The 23,921-nt window shown below is 39.6% G+C and overlaps 1 protein-coding gene across 2 annotated transcripts in view; it reads right to left on the bottom strand.

Moving 5' to 3' along the window:
- LOC119727697 (ATPase MORC2-like) overlaps positions 1 to 23,062 on the bottom strand; it is a 39,658-nt gene extending 16,596 nt beyond the window's left edge. Inside the window, exons 1-11 of one of the 2 annotated variants that reach the window (XM_038199714.1) lie at positions 22,375 to 23,062; positions 19,664 to 19,717; positions 19,418 to 19,452; positions 10,772 to 10,840; positions 6,729 to 6,819; positions 6,337 to 6,520; positions 5,874 to 5,967; positions 5,409 to 5,535; positions 2,827 to 2,955; positions 768 to 847; positions 471 to 553 (exon numbers count right to left, since the gene is read on the bottom strand). In XM_038199714.1, the coding sequence (XP_038055642.1) occupies positions 471 to 553; positions 768 to 847; positions 2,827 to 2,955; positions 5,409 to 5,535; positions 5,874 to 5,967; positions 6,337 to 6,520; positions 6,729 to 6,819; positions 10,772 to 10,840; positions 19,418 to 19,452; positions 19,664 to 19,717; positions 22,375 to 22,436 (1,008 nt within the window). In that variant the 5' untranslated portion in view covers positions 22,437 to 23,062. The remainder of the gene's footprint in view (positions 1 to 470; positions 554 to 767; positions 848 to 2,826; positions 2,956 to 5,408; positions 5,536 to 5,873; positions 5,968 to 6,336; positions 6,521 to 6,728; positions 6,820 to 10,771; positions 10,841 to 19,417; positions 19,453 to 19,663; positions 19,718 to 22,374) is intronic. The other variant, XM_038199722.1, reaches the window with a different exon arrangement.
- Positions 23,063 to 23,921: the final 859 nt, after the last annotated feature.

Below are 23,921 nucleotides of genomic sequence, written 5' to 3'. Positions count from 1 at the left end.
GGCAACAAATGGTTGATGTCTGATGACAAAATCCGAAATAAGAAAACTTACCACTCACCTGTCAAAAACAGCACTGGTCTCGTCCTTCGTTATCATCTACTCAAAATACAGCCCTGTTTGATTCTCAGGATTAAGGTATTCTTTCTTATCGCCCATCCCACTTTAAAATTTTCCACTGACCTAGCCAAGTAATCATTATTCCCTGGTTTATGCTTTTCTTGTTATGCTAAATTGTTATATACTTAATTTGTCAATTCTGCAGACCATTTTATGTTTTGTTTCAACATTAATTTCTAGTATACTTGCTTCATTGACATTTAGACCTTTCTTTTGATTCGTCTTTCATGTTCATGACGTTCTACGTTTCCTCCATGTCTTTTTGTTGTTGTTGTTGTTGTTGTTGTTGTTGTTGTTGATTTATGATTAATGAATAAAAGACGTGAATTAATAAAAACGATATTTATACCAACCCTTTTGTCCTTCGGACCTCCCTGCCCATGTTTCTTTTCCAGATCTCGAGCTTTACTCTCGGCTTCTCTAGCTTTCTCGTTGGCTACAAAAGTCCAAAAACAAATTGGTTTCAATTAAAATACAAACCACTACATCGTATTACAATCGTAAAAAGAATATCTAGACTAAACACAACGTTAACTTATATGTCGGAAGAATTCACAAGTACACTGTACAAGGTCAGAAATTGAATAAAACACTTTGTCCATAACATTCTGCGAACTGACTGATGAAATACTGAGATTTTTGGAACTCACCAACTTTAGCCTGATGAACTGCCTCTGATGTCTTCAGTTCTGATCTCGTCTTGAAGCGTGTGGACGTGTATTTGTACAGCCTAATTGTATATAACCAAGTGGTATTTACGAGAATGAAACATTGGCAAAGATTTCGCTGGTATTTTTTAGAATTCGAAAATGTAATTCATTTGGCTTGCTTTTTTTAATTTGTGAAGACAAATTCTGGTCATCAAACGCATCATCCATTGTTTCCAACATAATTGAAAATCTATCGGCCTCTGACTAAAACTTCTTAACTTTTTCTCGTTTGGTAAACTGTCCTCGGTTAGAAATCATAAAAAAATCAAATGAGTCGTAACAAAATGAAGTTAAAAGAATGAATCCATAACGACAATGGTGTGTCCACTAGCTATCCAGATGTTTAGGTTTTCACGCTAAATACATGTACTATACAAAGTGCACTATACAAAGTGCACTATAAAAAAACAAACGAATTCAGCTGTTACATACACTAACTGCTTTACACATGTCAGTTAACACTTCCAACTGAGTACCCCTAGATGTTGCTATGAAAGTTCATGCAGAATATTACCATAGTTACTGAAGTGCAACATAATATGACATGAAGCCAGTGTTTAACGTTGTAGCAAGCAGGATAATTCGATTGAATGGTCCTACAGGAAATATATGTGCTCTGGCTGTTTGTTTTTAATTCCACAGCAAACGATTGTTTTAATGTGTAGCGTTTTAATATTATCGGTTCTTAATTATCCATTCATCTAAATGTTTTCCTGTATAACATAATGACTAATCCTCCTGATTGTTCAATTTGTGCTCTACACTTAATGCATTGCTCACAGCTTTTCCTTGTACACACTATTATACATGTACACCAACATAATACAGTGTGTATTCTTTTCTTCGAAACAAAATAATTACCTTCCTGCCCACAGGTTGACCCATACATTCCAAGACTTATTGGTCGTTTGACATTGAACGTTTTTAAATACACCAGTTACTAGATCATTGGGTCGTATGAATAAAAAAATCGCAAATGCTAAGAAGTTGAAGCAAAAAGTAAAAGCATTTACTTCAGCATTTACTTAAGCAAATGCTCCAGTCCTTAAAAATAAAAGCTTTCTTTTACTGTTGAGCATTCACTAGACATCATGCTCACAATTGCTTCTTGCTTGTTGGATTGATTGCACGGACGACTGTTTGTCAACAAAAGTGTCTCTTTTGTGTTGATGAAGTGACATTTGCATATAAAATAAAGACACATATTTGAGCGGGTAAAATCCTACCAAAATTCAATATAGGCCTACAATTTTTTTGCATCGAAATTTCACAGTATCAATTCGCAGTTTGTTCTAGTAATGAAATTAATAATTAAAAAGTATTTAAATTACGCGCTAATGTGATTGGAAATAAAGTGAAAGGCATATATGTACTTTATGAACTTTTAAAATTAATTTTACGCTCTTAACATTACTAAATGCAGTAATTTTGGACAGAGGTATTTGCTTCCTTGAAAACTTGCTTTGGAAAATGAACAGTAAATATTGAAAAATGAAGCATTTACAATATACTCTTTTTTATTCATACGAAAAAAGTAAATGCTTATAGTCTAGCAAAAGGTAAATAGAAACAAAGCAAATTCTTTCAGATTTTAGCAAATGCTTTTTTAGTAAAAGTATTTGAAGGTGTGTGTGTGGGGGGGGGGGGGGGGGAGGGGGATGGACACCATATTACACTAGTGGGCGCTATTCAAGAATTAGGTGTACATGTTTATCAATAAGTACACTAGCGCTTACATCAAAATAGCGCATGTTTAAGGCTTCTATAGTTTCGTTTCTCCACTTTTCAGTGCTACTGAATACATTTTAGTTGTTGGGATTGTGTAGTCATTTGTATTGTATGCAGGGCCCCAATGGAAACCATTTTAAAACTGTTTGGGCATACCCTGGGTAAAAGACATGTAATAAATAAATAAATAAACACATGCCTATACTAACATGGGAAACCATATGAAAACTATCCGCTAAATTAATCATGATCAAACTGCCAATGGACTCACTTTGGTTTGTAGAGTGTGTAGGCAAGACGTCTGGTATGCACCTTGTGACCTTGGATGTAGATTTTCATCTTCGGTTCACCGTAGAGTATAGAGGTATAGGCTCGGAAGGATTGCCGCTCGGGGACTAGACTGGAAGGTAACGGAAATACGTCGGTTGGTGAACGTCCAAACTGACCTTTGTGTCTCACATCGTAGACATAAATGCAAGCCTATAACTAGGTTAAGTACAGTTTTGCACTCTTCACATATATTTGGGATTTTACGTTCGTAAATTTCAAGGGAGGGAAGAAAAGTTGCCGACCTAATACAAAACTTGAGATTTCTTTCTTTAAAAAATAAAATTCGCCGGACTCCCTACAAGAGGAACCCATTGCAAGCTGTACATTTTTAAGCCAGGCACTCCAAAACTCAGTGAATTCAACTAAAAAGATGTTAAAACTCCAACATAATCTTAGCCTTGTTTTAGTGATTTATATTTTATTACGTGTTTTGATAGCTGGCCTCGGCCTTGGTCTCGGAGGTTGTGGCCTCGGCCTTGGCCTCGGCGGTTGTGGCCTCGACTACAATACTGATCAGGATTCAGGATGATGTAAATGGTCATTCAATGCAAACATAAAGTCAACAAATGTCCTTACACGTGTGTACATGTACCACCCCATCCTTGCCCACCCCAATCTTTACCCCACCCCCTCCCTACCCCCAACCCCAACCAAGAATCCCCCACCCTCCCTCTACCATCCCCACCCCACCCACAGTCATACCCATCCCCACCCAACCCCTACTCCAACTCCAACCCCTATCCCCCACCTACAGCTCGCCAAAAACTATTTGACATCCCTTTTTGGTTAATTGTATTGAAAGCGTACAGTTATTTAAACATTTAAAATTGCCCATGCTTTTTTCGGACAATTGAGGTCGCTGTTGCTGTGATGTCATTTCAGGAAGACATTGTTCAGTTTAGGGGTTTTCTGTTCAAATTGTGAACCAAAAAAAATTGCTCATTGAAAATATTTGCGAGAAACCTTTGCTCACTGGCTTACTGATATGTACTGACCTCACAACAACGGATCAGGCCAAAAAAAAGAATAGTTCTGCTTCCGGTTACCCGACCGACCCTATTTTTAGGCTGCGACCCTAAAAATTTTATCGGCAATTCCAAAAAAAAAAAAAAAAAAAAGATTGAATAAATAAAAATAAAAACCTTATGTCTTGTCTGTCTTCACAAAATACCTCTCAACAACCCTTTTGCATCAAAAAAATGCTTGTATTTATTGTTTTCTTACTTACATTCGCTATTTTTTCAAAAGAAACCTCCGTTATTTTTACAAATTCGCTGCGCGATTCAACTACATGTACTATCTTTGCAATTCGATGTCTATAATCACGTGCGTAATAAGCGCAATGCGGCGACGACTGGTTCCCGCCGCGCCGCGCAGGAGCCAATTATGAAAATGCGGTAACTAGTCTGTGCACGGCTATGCGATGTTAGCGCTAGCATGCATGGCTATGCAGGCGCAGGCACGTGCTCTGTCAACTGGTCGGAATCGACATCGTAAAAATGCTGAGAAAGACATCGTAAAAATGCCAAGAAAACACCGATGGAGAAAGAACATTTTTGCAAGTTAATTCACAGATTTGATCTAGCTTGTCTGTGTATGTATTTTCCGTGTTCAAGAGTTCATTTTGAGATCGCACTACTCGTATTTGGAGTGATACAATGCAGCGTGTTTCCTGAAATGTTCGACCCGTTGGCCGCGGGCCACACATGTACAAATGTACATGTACAGTGCATCACACACTTCGGAGTTTTGGCCAGCTCCCGTTCTTGACTAGCGTTGTGCCTATGGTGCGAACGACCTGAATTTCCCACAATTTTTTTTACGAATTATCGAACTTAAATATATTGACAATAATTAAGGTAGGTTTTATTCACTTTTTGTGGCCATTTTGTGTATAGCTTTCGTAGTGCAATAGAAATAGTTCAGGCTAAAACTTCGCATATAATTGAATACCCCATTCAATCTGCATAAAAAAAATTGGCAAAAAAAAAAAAAATTCCGACCGACCGACCCTATTTTTGAAAGACATGTAATCGGAAGCAGAACTTTTTTTTTTTTTGGCCTCACCAAAGAAACGAAAATTTACGACAGCAAAATATCCAAAATTCTGCTAATTATTGGTGCAGAAATAGCTGTAACATCGAGTTTGTTTTGCCTGAAATGAACCAACCCCCTTTGCTCGTGAATATGGAAATTTTCATCAGCATGAAAAACACAAAAGTTACCAAAAAACCTTGAAAATGGCAAAACGAAAACTGGAAATAAAGTCAAATGAGACACAAGGGTGCATTTTCAAGGATTGAATTTTAAAAAGTACATTCCATGTTCCCTTTAAAACTAATTTTTAGGAAACTTCCAGGTGCACTTATCGTATTCCATTCATAAGCTGAATATCATACGCCACATTATGATACATGTACATGCCCTGTGCTGGATACCCACTAGATTGAGTCTGCACAGTAGCTAACGGATGCAGATACATACTACACAGGAACATGCCACAGGTTTCAATTTTAAAGTTACCTATCGTCCAGCACTCCTGTGTTCGACACTGTTCCCGCCAACAGAATATCGCTCGCATCTGTACTGATGTCCAGCTCAGAGTCGCCGTTGTCCATCAGTTTCATGTGATATATAATTACCAAGGTTCCTGGGAACGAATGGGTAGGTTGACATTTGTGTTAACTAATGGAAAACAAATTGCTTCTTTTTTTCCGAACTTTTTGATGATTTCATACCTAAGTCGTTTTAGTACAGACGTTTGAATATTTTGAAAAAAGAAAAGGCTTACCGGCAAAAACTTAAACAAATGTATGAAAGGTTCATTGAAATTGCACTCGGTCAAAATGTAGCAATTGATCAAACGTTATTCAAACTTAAGCTTCTCCGTTTGATATGCTGTTATCGTGAAGAAAACTTAAATGCAGAGAAGTTCGAAGATGAATGTGAATACTTTTATGTTTTCGGTCAAAATGTTAGAAACCTTACCTGAGTCGCCCTCTATCCGATCAAACTGGGCGAAGAATTCTTCCTCAGTTTTGAATGGCGAGTATTTGTAAATCAAATCCATTTCTATTTTGTGCTGCGGAGAAGAGAACATGGAACTTAGGTGTAATGTAAGCCAGCACAAATGACGGTTTATACTCATCTCAAACAAAACATTGTGCATGTCGAATGCTGTAACATTATCTTTCTACCACATACGGAATATTATCAATGCATGTCACAAGTTAAAAAGGAAAGAAAAAGACAAAGTTAAAAAGAAAACGGAAACCCACTAACTAATCACTTATCAAATTCATACCACGTCCAGGCCAGACATACTTTTGTTGCTAAAACCTGTTACAAATTAGTTCACCTCTCTGTCAAATTACGTAAAACGTAAATTAGGTGTACCAATTTTTTTTTAAAGGCAACTAACGTCAACAATCCTCAAATAATACCAGCATACCCTTTGCTTCTCATCCGAACTCTGACCAAATGGGTGCCTCGTGTTCTTTTCGAATGACGGCATGGGAACAATGACCTCCTCGATCTTTTCTTCTTCGTGGAAAGTGCGGGACAAGAACAGGCAGCTCATAGTTGCCCCTTGTTTGGTGAAGAGTAGGAAGTCTTTACCGATACGCATTGCACCTCTGGATTTCAGACAAATTGAAAACTCTAGTATGAGCGCCATGTTCATAGCGTAATTCAATGCTTGAAAAGACTTTTAAGTCGGAGATAATATTGGTTTTAAGCATGTTATGTATGAGTTCACTGTTTTGCCTTTAAATTAAACTCAAATGAAAACAGACACATTCAAGGGAAACGTAAACTGATCTTTCTGAAAAGTTAATAACTTACGATTTCAACCCATTGCCATACTGTCCAATCATGTTGGATTCCATCATTCTCTTTGTTGACTTTCCAAACTGGATGACGGTGGCAACCTCAGCTACAACAGAAACAGGATTTATCCGCATTGAAATGTGTTTAATATCCAATGAATGATTGTTTACCGATAAAACCAAGAATCGGGTTTACACAATCGGGTTTACTGGTAGAATTGTATTCGCCTACCACATGGGTTTTTCAATAAATTAGGGTACTAACTTGTGACATTTTGACCCCAAATGGAAAAAAATGATTGACAGGGGATTCAATAATAACTTGCACTATAACTTAAAGATATTGACATTCCTCATTAATTGTGGCCAAAATCAATGTTTATTGTGAAAACAACTCGCTAAGACTAAAACAAAACCCACACTATTTGTACATGATTGCTTAAGGGGACACCATTTTGGTATCTCATTTACACGTGAAACCTAGTAAATGGCCCCAAAAAATGCAAGCATGCAATCTTTGTTATAATTTCAAACTATCACTTATCAAGTTACACATGTAATTAATGGTGATACATTTGGAAATGTCAGTGAACCCAATAACGTTTGTATTTCTCAGAAACATTACACACACATTTCCCGTGTAAAATTGGACCCCCCCCCCAAAAAAGTGGGTATTGTAAATTTACACGTGATACATTTGGGCTAATGCACTGTGAATCTTGCTCAACTATAATTATATTGAATAATCTAAATATAGTGCCATTCTAAGGCAGTATAACTTGCTAAACCATAATGAAGGACAATTTTTTATAAGCATGTGGTAGTATTTGATTACAAATAAGAACAAACAAACACATTTTAAAAGCAGTTTTAAACAAGTCAGGTGTGTTTACAAACACAAATGCCCCGCAACCGTGACTGTTCCCATGACATAACACCACTCTTTTAACATCAACTTACATGTACATGTACCTTGGTCACATGGAACATTCATTGACAGCATTAGTGTCTTCTGTAGGTTTTATATGAATTAATCCCTAATCCCTATAATCTCAGAATAAATACAAGATTTCTATTGTTTTAGCCACTGTGAACTTGACCTTTGACCTTTTGGCCCCAAATTCAATAGGCTTCTTAGGAGTTACCAAGAACAATCCACAAACCAAATTTGGAGTTCATATGTTAAGTATTTCTCAAGTTATCGCGCTGACAAGATTTCTATTGTTTTAACTGTGAACTTGACCCTTGACCTTTTGGCCCCAAATGCAATAGGCTTCTTAGGATTGCCAAGAACAATCCACAAACCAAATTTGAAGTTCACATGTAACGTATTTCTCAAATATCGCGCTGACAAGATTTCTATTGTTTTAGCCACTGTGAACTTGACCTTTGGCCTTTTGGCCCCAAATGCAAAAGGCTTCTTAGGATTTCCAAGAACAATCCACAAACCAAATTGGAAGTTCATATGTCAAGTATTTCTCAAGTTATCGCGCTGACAAGATTTCTATTGTTTTAGCCACTGTGAACTTGACCTTCGGCCTTTTGGCCCCAAATGCAAAAGGCTTCTTAGGATTACCAAGAACAATCCACAAACCAAATTTGAAGTTCATATGTTAAGTATTTCTCAAGTTATCGCGCTGACAAGATTTCTATTGTTGAACTTGACCTTTGGCCTTTTGGCCCCAAATGCAAAAGGCTTCTTAGGATTACCAAGAACAATCCACAAACCAAATTTGAAGTTCATATGTTAAGTATTTCTCAAGTTATCGCGCTGACACGATTTATCCGGACACACACCCACCCACCCACCCACCCACACACCCTCCCACGGAAGGACAAGGCAGAAACAGTATGCCCCTTCGGCTTCGCCGCGGGGCATAAAAATGTCACAACCTTGGTGTTCCCTTACACGTGAACCACGGTGAACTATTTAGGACACCCACACTGTCAGGAAATTTGTTAGATGTTTCAACCTTTGCTAACAGATATTTATGTACAAGTACTATAATTTGAGCAACTAAAATCATTATACAGGTATATACACGTATTTCACTATTGGTAATACTATATAGGGAAACAAATATCACAACGTAAAGAGGGACACCAAAATGTATTGGCCCCCACATTTATGGAATCATCCATATATATGTACAACATGGTCGGTCTTCTGCGGTTGTTTTGAGGTATTATGGCCGACAATGAGCAGTACAGTCACGCGACTTTCAAATGATTTTTTGCTAGAAACCATGAGTTTCGTAGCAAAACACTAAACCTATCCATCCACCAACATCGATATCTGCTCGTCCAATTATAAAATCTTGATATTGTTCTCACTGTGGGCTCCGTGCACAATTAGTAACCCTTCAACGGCCAGAAAAGGAGAGTTGGGGGAGACCTAGACTGGTTCCCGGTCCATCCACTGCGAATTTTGAACGATCCAGAGTTATTGGGGGCGGGGATAGTCTGGGAGACCATCGCAAGTTAAATTCGAACGTAGCTTTGGCACATAGCTTTGGCACATTAGAAAGTCGTGCTTACTTCGCGCGCGCGAACCAGTACAGTACAGTACGCACACGCTGTCTGTCCCGTGCACGGGGCTCTCAAAGTGGTAAAAACGCGCCCTCTTTTGTTGGCGCACGGAGCCCATAGTGACTGTGAAACCATTTACACCCAGTTGTCTTAGTCTCGATGTACTAAATTCACACCAGTTGAGAAGTGTCAGTTATCAAATTCTTGCACATAAACATGAGACTATATAAGGTTCGAGTACTATGCAAGTAGTGAAGGTTTCTGAAAGCTTTAATACATGAAGAACTGTTTCCTTTGATCATCCCAGCCCGTTCAACTCGTTAAGGGTTTTGTTAAACTAAACAAAAAGTATTACTTACAACTATGCCTACACAGTTTGAAGTTGTTTCCATAGCCATGGCAACGGCTAGGGATACCTCAAGTGTGCATGCGTCAATAACTCCATTCTGTAGCTTGGGTTTTTTTTAAAGCGAGTATTCTATTTGGTTAAATACAAAGTAACGGTAATCGTTTACAATCAGCATTCAACACAATAATATCAAATTTCGCAGTTTCCAATTACATCAATGGTATATGTACGTTCATTGTTTTTGTGGTTGTCCATATTTACATTCAATGTTTCACGAACTGGGCTCAAAGCAAATGCTTGGCAAGGTGGATACGAAGGGTTTTCATGTACAAGTGGGTACTAGCAGTATCTACTCATCTGCCAAAACTCGCAATCTTGGTGTCATCTTCGACACCAATATGTCCTTCCATGACCACGTTTCCCATGTGTCTAGGTCAATCAGATACCAACTTCGCAACCTTGGTTTTGTTCGCAAGTACCTGAGTCAGAATGCAACTGAACAACTAGTCCACGCCCTCATTTCTTCACGCCTTGATTTCTGCAACTCCATATTTGTAAGCCTCCCTCAACAACAGCTAAATAAACTGCAACGCCTCCAAAATTCCGCAGCCAGACTAGTCACTCTCACCAAGAAAGCATGTCACATAACACCTGTCCTTCAGTCTCTTCACTGGCTGCCCGTTGACAAACGCATCACCTTCAAAGTTCTGTTGTTGGTCTACCACGCAGTCCATGGCTCCTCACCAGTCTACTTACAAAACTCAATACAGGCATACCACCCCCCACGCAGGCTTCGATCATCAGACTCCTCCCTTCTTCAAGTTCCTCGATCCCGACACTCTTGGGGTGACCACAGCTTCTCTCACGCAGGCCCCACTCTCTGGAACAGTCTACCCCTCTCTATCCGTCAAGCTCCCTCTTCGATCTCCTTCAAACAAGAACTCAAAACCTACCTGTTCACATCCTAATCTCCTCTTGGCCTGCACCTTGCAATTCATATGTCTTGAACCTAGCATTTATAATTTGTAGTTTTGTCATTTATAATTTTTGTCATTTAAGTTTTGTAGTTTGTGCTTGCTCTTTGTATAGCGCCATGAGCGTCACCTAGTGATGGACCTGTTTGCGCTTAATAAGATGCCACTATTATTATTATTATTTAACTAAAAAAGTGTACACTATACCTGGATCCATTCCTGTGCCATCGTCCAGGAAGCAAAGCATGTATCCTCCACGGAGTGTTTCATCCTTTTCTACAAATATGAAAAACATTTAAATCGTATTGATGTGAGTCTAGGAGAAAAAAACTACACATTAGTTCCACGCACAACAAAGTGATAGATCGTAATAATAATAATAATAACTGGACTTATAGAGCGCCAAATTGCCAAATTAAGGATACAAGGCGCTTATTATTACCCCTGCTCATCGAGCCAATGAAACATTCCAAATACCATCTCAGCTCCCTGGGGAGTATGCAGCTCAATGCTGCCACTTCGGCGCACAGCAGCTAAATCAACCACAATAACCATCTCTGCCCTCACAGGTACTAATTTACTCCTGGGTGGAGAGAAACAATGCGTGACAAAGTGCCTTGCCCAAGGGCACACGCACCGTAGCCGCAGGCTGGACTCGAACCCACAACTCACGGAATTACCCGCAGACCGCGAATTCAATGCTCCAGACCACGAGGCCACAGCACTTCACAATCGTACATATAATTTACGTAAGTATGTAAGTTCGTGGTACAACCAATTATGTTAAAGTACAATATAACACCCTGCATGTGCATTATTTAGGGCAACGGCTGCGGGGCGAACAGAAACCTTGGGTAACAGACCGCATACTTCAGAAATGCGATGAGAGACGAAAAGTCAAGCAAAGTTGGGTTAGGTCAAGCCAAGACAGCGAGGCGTATAGAACTATTAGCAAGACGAGAGGCAGGAAAGGCCATGGAGAGCTTGATCCAACACAAGTGCAACATCACAGATGAGTCCAGCCTTCGTGCAAACAAAACCAAAGACATAGGCATACGACATAGTCAAAGAGCTCACCCAGCAAAAGACAAGCCGGACAACCTGCATGGAAGACGCCAATGGCACCCTTCTCTCAGCGAAACCAGCCATGCTAAAGAGGTGGCAGGAGTACTGCGCAGGGTTGTACAACTACCAGATTACAGAAGAACTGCAAGAATTGCTTCGATCACATTTGGCAGGAAGGTCTAAGGGCTGTCCAAAGGAAATACAGCATCAGCCCTGGCATCGTCAACGTTACACATGTACAGGCGACGACTTTATTAACGAAATGCTTCCCAACCTCTGTAGGAGTGAGGCAAGGCTGCATACTAGTACTGTTACCAACGCTGTGCAACATGATCAGAGCAGGTTTCTTGGTAGAGCTAGAGTCCCCTCTGACAAAATCCGGTCGAACAGTCAACAACTTAAAGTTCGCCGACGACATCGACCTACTACCGGCTCTCCAAAGGACCAAATCAACCACTCTCATCAGCAAGTCGACAAAACCAGCAGCAGATATGGTATGGAAATCAGACTCGAGAAAACAGAGACCATGGTCTCCGGCGCCAGTGAACAGCTGGATGTTTGCATCAGGGACTTCCACCTAGAGTAGGTGGCAGAATTCACCTTTCTAGGGTCCATCCAGACTGAGGAGGTAAAAACACGTAGGCCTATAGCAAAAGCCACAACTGCCCTAACCCGACTTAACAGTATTTGGCTAGACCGGAACACCTCAGTGCCATTATAAACTTCACCTTCTCAGATCTTTGGCGATACCAATGCTCCTGTATGCAGCGGAATCTTCGACAATGAAAGCCCAGATTGAAAAGAACACCAATGAACTGAACTGCTACAGAAGACTCCTGGGGATCCATCACATAATATATGTTTTGAACCGTACAATGTACATACATGTAATAATAATAATAATAATCATCATCATCATTACCGGCAATGGGGTAATGGGGAGACTTTCCCATAGACTTGTGCACAAAAAATTTCCGAATTAAATGTGCCCTAACCCAATATTCCCTAGTCCTTTTTCCACGAATTTCGGTAGTTTTACTAATTAGACCACGAGCAACAAATATAACCTAATTTCGACAGCAAAATGTTTCCTCTAAAGGGGGGCTGCGCCAATAGGGAGACACCTAGGTGTCTCCCTAATAAGCCCGTGTCTCCCTACTATCGCAGTTTCTACGCTAACGTGTCTCCCTAATAGTACATTTGTAGGAATAAAAATAATAATTACAAACTTATATAGCGCCTTCCATTTAAAAAGAAACCACAAAGCGCTGTACAAAAGATAAAACCAAAGTATATAAATATAAATATCAAGATAAAACCAAGATATTAATAAACAAAATGAATGTGCATCATTCAAAAAGGGGAAAATAAAAGCCGAAAGAAAACTTCAATTTTAAAACGACCAAACGCATTGTGAAACAGGCCAAACACTATAATAAACGAGTCAAACAAGATAACCACAACCGGATCAACCGAATAAATGGTAAAAATAACACATAATTGCACCAAAACTAAAACAATGCTAAAATCGCATTAAATATGAAATACAAAACTGTTTTAAAGTGGTCAATAACAAAAATGATTGTTGCAAAATTCAAAAGTTTCGACAAGCAAACTAAAAAATCACAACAGTCTCACAATTACCTCAAAACCAGAAACATACATGAACTGGCATGAAAAATATAACATTTAAATTTACATTAAAGTCACAACGCACAAACGTCCACATTCAATCAAAAGTACAAACAACTAAAACAAATATCAACATCGTAAATCATAAAATCAAAACAAGACAAAGAGATAAAAGTAGTAAAAAATTGGCAAATTACTGTCTAACAAAATCACGAGGTTGCTGACATGTATAAGCCACAGTTTATTGCACCTATGAAAACTACACACAGGCGTCAGTATTTGTTCCGATAGCAAACTTGAGTTTCAGGAGCAATCAAACCAATTATTGACGCAATCTAGAGATACAAGAAACAACAAAATACGGTGCTATCATTTGTCATTTCATTACAAAATTAAGGTGCGTTCGCTTGCAAACAGGCATAACGGTAGTCCTAGTATCACCCATTATCCACGGAGCCAAGTCTCCTGTATAGCGTCTGATATGTCAAAGCATGCATATTTATGCGATCTCGCGCCTCAACCAATCGGAGTGGCCTTACTAGATCGTGACGTCATTTCATTCCCAAATCAGGACTAAACGTGTGATTGGTCAATTCGAATGCAGTGTTTTGCACGTAACACATACAGAGCACGTGACCACAGCCTTTGCTGCTGTGTCTAGGGTAATTTTTTTTCTATCCATGTATATGATTCGGCAACGATGGATGACCGAAGCCCGATATAGAAAGAGCCCGCTGAGTGGTCAAAATCTAGAGGTCAAGATGCGGCTGTCTTGCATAAGTAATCCGCGAATCTGCTCAAACGTTATAGTCCACGGCTTTCGCTATGGTCGTTTACATAGACTAGCCCAACGGCTGCCCTTACACAGAGGAAATATTGCACATGTTCTTAAGTTTCCTTCGCTTTTCTTTGTGAGATGGTAAGTTTCCAGACAAATGTTGTTTCTTGATTTTTTTTCTTTTGACTGCTTAGAGGTTTGAGAAAAACAAGCGCGAGTGCAAAATAAGCTCTGGCCCGGTTCCGGAAAGTCTCACTTAATATACAAATCAGACGCGCATGCACATCGATAGAGACAAGGGGGCGTGTTCCAAAAAAATTTAAGAGTGTATTTACTGACGACGACTTTGCACTTCGGTCAATTTTGGGTCAATTTGTAGTTATATTTTATGGGAAACTTAGGGGCTCGTTTTTTGGTCATTTTTCATGGGACAGACCTACCGACCGACGACGTAGGCCTACTGCCTTTTTCAAGGTTGAGAGTACTGAGCCGACATAACTAAGTAAACATCAGCATGTAATACTGACTTTTGAGCTGCTGCTTTGCACTTCTCAGATCGTATTCTTACCAAAAGTAGCAATTTAAATTTGATTAAAGGGGTATTGCGGCCTGAAATTCCCGAAAATGTCATGATTTGGATTGTTTACTTATACTATTTTAAAGATCTAATTAAAAGGAAACTAACCTAATGGCTTACCGTTCCCGAGAAAGACAAAAAATAAACCCGGTTGTTTGCATCGGACAGGACGGAGTTCGCATACGCTTTGCCTGTCGTTTTCATTCAATGTACGCCGTACACGTTGTATGTGACATTAATTATACACTGCACCACTAAACAATGTTGTTTCTTTCACGTCCGCAGAAGACGACCACTGTGCGAATCACAACTAGCACTGAACAGCCCGATTTTTCAGGACAAAATTGTGAACCCCGAAATTCGGTATTGCGAATTCTCGCAAGAAAAACACAAAAACGTCCATTTTGTTTAAAAGGATGGTAATGTGGATGTTTATGTTCTTCTATTCAATGCTTTTTCCATTTAAAATCGTTTTTATTGGGGGGGGGGCCTTATTCCTGCGAGAACGAAATTCGGGGGTCACGATTTTATAATCGAGTTGTGAGTGCTAGTTGTGAATCCTGTCGTACAGTGATTCACATTCTGCGGACGTGTTATAAACAATGTGTGTACTGGCGCTGTGTGTATTGCGTGACACATACAGTTTATTGAATAAAGACGACTTGAAATACGTATGCCTATGGCTTATACCACAAAATGCCGCCACGCCTGGTGTAAGCAACCGGAATTTGTGTCTTTTCTCGGAAAGGGTAAAATTACTATAGGTTAGTTTCCTTTCAACCAGACCTTAGAAATAAGTCAACAATCATGTTCGGCTATTACAAGCCGTAATGCCACCTTAACCAAATTACGTCCAGTGCGGACAGCCATTAAACACTTAAAAGTCCCGTGCGTACGGCCAATGCTATGTAAAACTAACGCTACGATTACTTGACTTCCTTGTGGGTGACCTGTATTGACCTCTGCAATTCACAAACGGAGGCCTATACACACTGTACGTGAAATTCTACCGTATTTTTGCTGTGTGCAGCGATATCACTCAACGCGCTTTTCCACAACCACATCCAGTGTTAGGTTAAAAGGTCAATAGCATGCGCCATCGTGAGATTCTGGTAGAGCTTGGTAATTTCCGGGTTGAAATTAATTGAGTACGGACGCACGTTAACCACAATTGAATGTTAACCATCACTCGCGGTAACTGTTTACTTAAGTCCAATGAGAATGCGGCTTTTGACATCTATACAGTTCAAATATTCCATGCAAATATCAAAATACATATTTGGTTTAGTAGAGTTAACAAGCTCGATCGGAACTTGGAAGAAGCGGGCCAACGTATGCGACGTGTTCCACGTATTTTGACCTTTGACCCCATTGCTGTAGGTCAAACGAAGAGGTCACCAGGGACATTTTTTAATGATTGACGAAGGCCACTATGTTGACAGCGCTTCTTTTGCCATTTGATCTTTTTTGAAATGTGACCAATTTTGACCTTTGACCCCATAATCGTAGGTCAGACGAAGAGACCACCATTGACATTGTTTAATTATTGACCAAGGCCAACATGTTGACAGCGCTACTTTTATCATTTGAGCTTTTCGAGCTTATTTGCAGACGTTATTTTGACCTTGGCCCCATGATGACCCCGTGATGACCTTTGACCCCAGTTGGGTCATGTAAAATGTTGGGGCTGGGCTTAAGGTACATTTAACAAAGTTTGGTTGAAATCAATCAAAATATGTAGGAGCAATAGACAATGTGAACGTTTGTTACTAACAAGCTAATTAACCTATACCGTACAGAGAGACATGAGTATTTTGTAGAGCTGCTATCGTAACTAAAAAGGAACAAAGCTGTGTGGTCTCCTCGATTGTACTCAATTCGCTGGCGGCACATTCCTGGCATGATTACGACATAATGAAACCGTGGTCCACAAGACTTGTTTAAGCTCCTACGTCCCGAGTCTAGTTGTGTCCAAAACAAAAACGTCTGCTTGTGATGTGCATCAAAATTACGTTGAAGTTTGGCGGAAGTCACAAATTCATGACTACCTAACCATGCTGTGCAAGTAGCCAACGACTAGAAAAACAAGGTAAACATAGAACATGCATGTACATCACGGAACACGACCAGTATATACACGTACATGTGCATGTAGTTTCACACGATATTGAACTGTCACTTTGCAGTTATTTCCCCTGGCGCCCATGCAGGTTTACCATCAATCCGAGTCCGACAGAAAAGAAACTATCAACTGAACTGACGAGATGCACTGCAATCATTCATTTGCACCAATCCAAGACCGAACGCAATAACAGGACAACCCTTTCACATCAGCTCAATCAAATGACACATGCCTCTGCAGTGATTGGGCCGATACTTCCACTGTTACTTTACCCATTTGCACTGTTGCTTCATCACGATTTCGTCACGGTTATGTTGCCACAACATGTCACAGCAAGCGCACACGACCGAGTACAACGTATTTTTTTGTACGTGTACAGTCGAAGACCTTAATAACAAGATCCTTGGGACTTAAACGAATTACCTTGTTATATATGGAAAACTTAGGAAAACAAAAGAAAACAAAGACTTGGGACATAAAATGTTGCTCATTATAAGCAGGACCTTGTATTAACAGTGCTCTTCTTATCAGAATTTCACTGTATTCCAAACCAGTTCTAACCAGGCAACATTTCATAACGCTTCGGAAGCCGTTTATTCAAGAAAAGAACATTTAAAATGAATCTGGCTATGTTAGCGACCGGAAATCAATTTTGGAACTTTTGACCTACATGCACATGCGCTTCCTGGATGGCCTCATGAACACAATGCAACCTCAGATTGCCATCATCCCTAAAAACATCTTTCGGGACAACTGTACTAAGCAGTCCAACAAACCCACATCAGGCAAGGAAGTCATGACGAACCCAGAAAGCTCAGCCGCTCGTAAAATATCGTTTCCAACTCACTTCCTCAAAAACCGCAATTGTATGCACAAAGGGGCGCCATTCCAAAAACTCTGCATGATTCAGCAGAATAGGCTATGTACATGTACAGCGTAGGCTCAACGTGAACTTGGCCCCTGTCCATAATTCCACCAAAAAAATTCAAATACAATGACCCCCCCCCCCCTCAACTTAGCTCACAACGTTCCCTTTCCTCGGGGACACCATTTTGTACAGTCCGTTTCTAAAACAATCCAAACCCTCTTCATTCCAAAAGGAAACATATGCATGTATTCGTGTATTTGCACTAACCCACATGCAGGTACTCAACGACAGCAAATAAAAACACAAGACACTCATGAATCTGTTTTATTAAATATCAAAATAAAATTGAATTTGAAATAACTCATGTACAGTCAAGTCTCGTTATAACAAACTCATTATAACAAGCTCGTTTGTTATATCAGAATTTTGTATTAAGAGGAACATCAGTCGCATTCATTGTGCACATAAATGCACAGTCGGGACCATGGCTTTATGCTTGTTATAACCATAATCTTGTATTAACAGAGTTTGTACTAACGGGAGTCGATTGTACATGTACGTGAATTGTGGTCGTTTTGCTGAAAGAACACCCTTTTTGGTGATCCGTGGACAGAACTTTAGAACTTTAAAACAGTGGTTTTGTTTAAAATTCTGTTACTTGAATAGTACTTGAATAATTCTTGTACTAAAAGACAGCTTATTAATTGGGCTTTCATATCCTAGATTTTGATAGTGCTACATGCAGAACTTCATTACGAAAATTGGTCCCGTCATTTGGGTTTTGCTTCTTCTTTTTTTGGACTCGCCCTGCAAATTACATGTACTGAAACCATTACCCTAGTGTACGATAAGGTCCAATGTAATTTCCCAAAATTAAGGTCTAATGTTATTTCCCTAAATTATCCCCGAGCTGTCTAAAAGGTTTTTTTTAAGTAATGAAGTATGCAAGTCCCCCACACAACATCTAAATACATTTTTCACTCTTCAAATACCAAATCCCACAAATTAAATACTCAAATTTGCAGTTTTGTTTTTGGTCGACTTCAACGAATAACTTTTTTGTTAAACGTTATTTAACCTGTTACTACATTGTGTAAATTGGCGGCAAATTTGTGACGCTAAAGGCTTCTCCAGTTAGACATCGGTCTTGTGACGTTTGATGCAGCATCCACTTCGAATATGAACAGCCTTCCATGCGTGATCAAATGCAGTTTTCTTTTAATCACAAAACCCGCGGGAAAACACCGTCTTACCGTCGCTGCTATAATATCCTCATCTCGGACTTTTTTGTGAAGGTTGGACGGATGTCCTCAGTAACCTGCAGAACCCCGACTCGCCAGTTTTTCCATAACGATATCCTTACCAGTATAACCATGTTAACCACCAAGTTTTAGACATGTTTGACAGGTTATAATTTTACCTTATACTTTGAGACCACATTGTACATTGTAATTTGCTTAAGGTATGTTGTTTAGTTGAGAATATTTGCTCACCGTTTGTACATTCTAGGATAGCATCAGACGATAAGAAAAAAGTACCTCTGAAAGGGATAGGGCCACTATTTTCATTATCCTATATTACCGGTATCTTCATACATGTATACGGACATGTGCTCCAATTAACCAATGACCAAAGACGGTAATACATGTACAGTCGGGACCAAGGCCTTATGTTTGTTATAACCAGAATTTTGTATTAACAGAGCTTGTACTAACGGAAGTCGACTGTACATGTTACTCAGTTACTTATACCAAAGTGCATGTAGCGTACATGTACATGTAGTCGTTTGGAGATCCGCAGTACCAACTTACCGGTAAACACATCCATTCTCCTTGCTCTTGCATCCCTTTATAAAGGAGAAAAATAAGAACACACAATTATTTTTATTTGAAACTGAAAGTTTTACAACATGACCATTTTCTTGTATCTATGAACAAACATGCACAAATAACAATACATTGTTCTTTGTTGATTCATTTGTAATTGTTTAAAGTAGCCATTAATTAACAATCTTTGCGGTGTTGTTTGAGCTAATTATTGTCCGAGGAATAGTTCACCTGGCATTGTCGAGTAGCTCCGCCAATGCACCGAAGAGAAACTCATGGGTTGTTCTGTGAGAAAATATTACAAAAAAAGTTAAGACCATTGTAAATGTACAACCTATAACAACAATTTCTGAACTTTCTTCCGATAAAGTTTTTCAAAAGGTAATTTCAGCTTTCATTTGCTTGAACTCGTACAAAATGGAATCTCTTTCAACAGCTTCACTTGTGGTAAATTATAATTGTATTTATTGACAGGATTGAATGGGTTTTTTAAATTTAGTTTATATCTTGTGGTTGCCAAAAAGGTAAACCTTGGGGAGGCTGGAACCTGTACAGACACGAACGTTGCTTTGTTTTAATTTCCACGAATGTGTTTCAATTGAAACTAATGTACATGTTCATGTAGTTTGTGTATTATTGACTTTTGTTTGTATTTTCGTCAAAAAGGGAAAATAATACAGAAACAAATATAAAATGCTTGCCCCCCCCCCCCCATTGAAGGCTAACCCCCTTTTTAAGCCAAACTTGGCTCCGCCCCTGGTTTGTTTTCTTGTCACACGTACATGTACAATGTACATAGGCCTATGTTTATAAACATTGAGAAATTTCACAAAATAATAAGGACAGTGGTTTGAAACGTTCGTTTTCTCGTTTGGAATAATAAGTGTAATAACATGCAAAATTGTGCAAAAGAAGAATATTGGTCATAAACGTTAACACCTTTCTGTTATTATTAACGAAATTGGTCGGTTCAATCAGTTAAAAATTGGTCTAACAGTGTGGGCACTGGTTACAGCCACTAACTTATTGCTTAACTTACAAGCGAGGGAATTTAGCATTAGGTAGCGCCACAACACAACTACATGCATACATGTACACTATTGTGGTCACACAGTATACATTGTAAATGTATGTTTATACATTGTACAAAAAAATGTACATGTAATAACATGTTGAAAGTCTAATGCAAAAGAGGAATGAATATTACTCCAGATGGTTTTAATTACAATCCGAAAGGCAATGCGTTTTATGATACGAATGAACTCGTCCTTCGTAATGTGGTTGCTGCATGCCGTCTGTATAGGCCTAACCTGTATTCATACAATGTTTTGTCTGCTAGCAAAATTAGCCATCGTTAGTCTGTCTATTGTAGCAAGGACGGTCGTTTAAAACATGAAGATCATATCTCAGACTTTGCCTAGGTCCACGATTTGAAAGGTCAAACTTGGCAAGCAGGTCATCTGGTAATGCATGCCCTGATAACTAATACATTGGTGGCACTATATCTAACGGAAGGATTGTTTACAAAGTTACTCGTACATTGTACTTAGTACTAAGGGAAAAAATATTGCAACCTGACGCCAATTTTTTCCTTTATATATCATCTCAATGAAGGTCAATCATTGCAAAAAAAAATAATAAGACATGAATCTGGGACAGAGAAACATTTCCAATTTTGTTAAGAAATACTTAGAAAATGTTCTTGTCTCTCCACAGACTTTGTACACCACCGCTGAAGTGGCGTCAGAGTGCAACATATTTCCCGAACTAAGACTTGCAGGAAAACAAACTGTTCAATATACAATGTACATGTACACATACATCTGCAAAGTGATAGTTGCATAATATCCCCTGAATAAAGATTGTCTTTCACTTCGTTTTTTTCACGCCAAGGTCTAAAGCTTGTTTCATTTCCTCAAAATAAACCCTATTAACTTGCTTTTCAGTGTAGCTTTCCAGATTAAAAACGTGCCTGTTACTTTATTTCCTGTAGTTTAATTATCACGGAATCGGAAACAAATCATCTACGTTGTAGCTACGATTCTGTAAATCAGTTTCACTATGTGACATGTTCAGTGTCTCGGCCATAATAAGCCTGGTCTCGAAATTAAACAACCCGTTGCTTTGCACATTAAATTTTGTTTAGGGGCCCCTCTAAGTATGATATTCCCACCATTCCTGGCGGCATTATTGTGGGAACGTACATACATCAAAGTACAAGTGTCTACTGTGTTGGACTAGTGATATGGAAGCTTGCCAAATAAAGTCAAGTGTCTAAATTCAATCACGAGACAGATATCATGCTGACCCCGCTGAATATTACAAGGATCGATTCTGGAAGTATCGGTACAAGAAGACCCATTGGCCGAGTATTTTTATGAGGTACTTGAGTTTTCCCTGCGGTTCTCGATTAACCTTGCGTAACACGTACTAAATGTTGGTTACATGTGCCACGTACAAGGCAGGCTTTCCATACATGTACATTGCACATTTGTACATGCACAAGGAAGGATGTACAATGTAGGGCTATTCCACACAATAAAAGAAACATGTCCTGCATGTACAGTCATGGACACAAATTTAAATTTCAGCCCACAGCCCTGCCACCGTCTACATGTACTGTACAGGACTGAGCTACTGCCGTCTGCACTGCATGCAAGCCCCAAAGGAATCTTTTCTTTGCCGCGCCAACGGTATAGTGAGGGTCACAAATGGACGTCACACAGCGGTCACACGGCTTCACCGCACGTATACGGTTGTTTCATCAAGGTCATCCGTTGCCTGCGTGGAACTTGTTTGCCACAACTCCGACTGAAGCATGGCTCATGCTTCATGTAAGACCCGACATGTACATTATGAGAAACACTGATTATCATGACGCAACGGAGACAACCGTTACATGCAACTATGGTTATGTGCCAAGTGATAGTGAATAAACTCACGAGTTTGTGTGCAGATAGTCGAAGCTGAGCTGGGCGCGACTCAACCCCTGGTAGACCACCATGATTTCGGAGTCCTCAACCCTCGTACTAAAATGGCAACCGAGCTCTAGTTTGAGTACAACGTGGACACAAATTCACTTGTTTAAAAAACAAACATGAACAGTACAGTTGGCAGCCTTCTTCAGTTTCAGAGCTGGCCTCTTTTCAGCGCCCTGGGTACTAAAGACAAATATTCAGCCTCCATGTTTGATGTTCAAGTTTGAAGAGAGAGAGGGGGAGTACACAGACAACCTTTGCTTTTATAGCAGCATGACCACGTCGGCGGATTCTCGTGGAATATCCTTACGCACAATCTCGCCGCACTACATTATCATCAAAACCAGTCAAAATGCATACACGTCCCTCACTTTGTCACTACTGCCGATCTATTGGGAAAGCTACAAGCCATCACTAGAAGAAAGAAAACGCGAATTGATGTGGACCCCCATGATTGGTTGTCTCTGTTATTGTCTTGCCAAGAGCCGGCCCTGCCCTCCCGGCAGCGCGACCACGCTTCCTCCGTCCATAATTGCACAACACTGCGCATCACATACAGCATGGCGTCATCGCTATTTATATACGTGCATAAATAATTCTTGCAATTAATTGTAACAAACTGGTTCCCGCACCCCTCCAATCCGGGGAGATAATGGGGAGACGGGTACCAGTCTGTCACTGGCGCCATGCCGCGTACGCAATGAATATGTACATGTACATTATGTGCATGTAGTTTTACGTATACACACATGTACATGTATTCATCCGCGTAATGGCTGCCCGATCTAAACCGCAACTGCAAGACAACAAGATTTCGACTTCGGCAATTAGTTGACGTTTCTGCCGCATTGTACGTTATAAATTACTGCGAGTCTTGTGCAGAGTTTCTACTGGTTGGTACACATTGAGAATTGTTACTTCTACATACTGAACAGAGGAAATCTGACGGTGAATAGGGGACAAGACTTTTGCAGTCTGTAGTGGAAGACGATTCGTTAATGTGTATGCATGTTGTACATACGTTCAATACGTGCAGTGTACATGTACACTGTACGTGAAGGGCAACTGTGCATAATTAGACCTTCATGTACGTGAGCATGTAGTGCTGTGGTCTGTGATCATGAAGAATTATTCCTTCCTCCATGGGTCGACGGAGGAAAATACTGACAGGGGTTTATTTTGAATGCTCAATGAAATAACGTACGTCTTGTTTATTGCAATACTATATTATTAAATCGTTACTATATCACTGTATTGTATTCCTTGCTATTTGATTGTACATTCGGAAGATCGTTGTCATAAAAAAACTCATTGCACCGGATGAATCTCACAAAGTGAACAGTCGACAGTGGGGTAGGCAACTGGGTTCATGGTACATGTACATTGTCTACAGGTCCTTTAATATTTATTTTTAAATTTCGACTGCTATTTTGAAATATCTCCTCGGATTTCGGATTTTAAAATATGGTTGAAAAACAGGAATTGATTGTTAGGATCGACTCCAGCCACAT

Source organism: Patiria miniata, unplaced genomic scaffold (assembly GCF_015706575.1).
Source record: "Patiria miniata isolate m_02_andy unplaced genomic scaffold, ASM1570657v1 HiC_scaffold_1, whole genome shotgun sequence".
In the NCBI taxonomy this organism is placed as follows: Eukaryota; Metazoa; Echinodermata; class Asteroidea; order Valvatida; family Asterinidae; genus Patiria; species Patiria miniata.
This window is presented reverse-complemented; position numbering and strand designations above follow the sequence as displayed.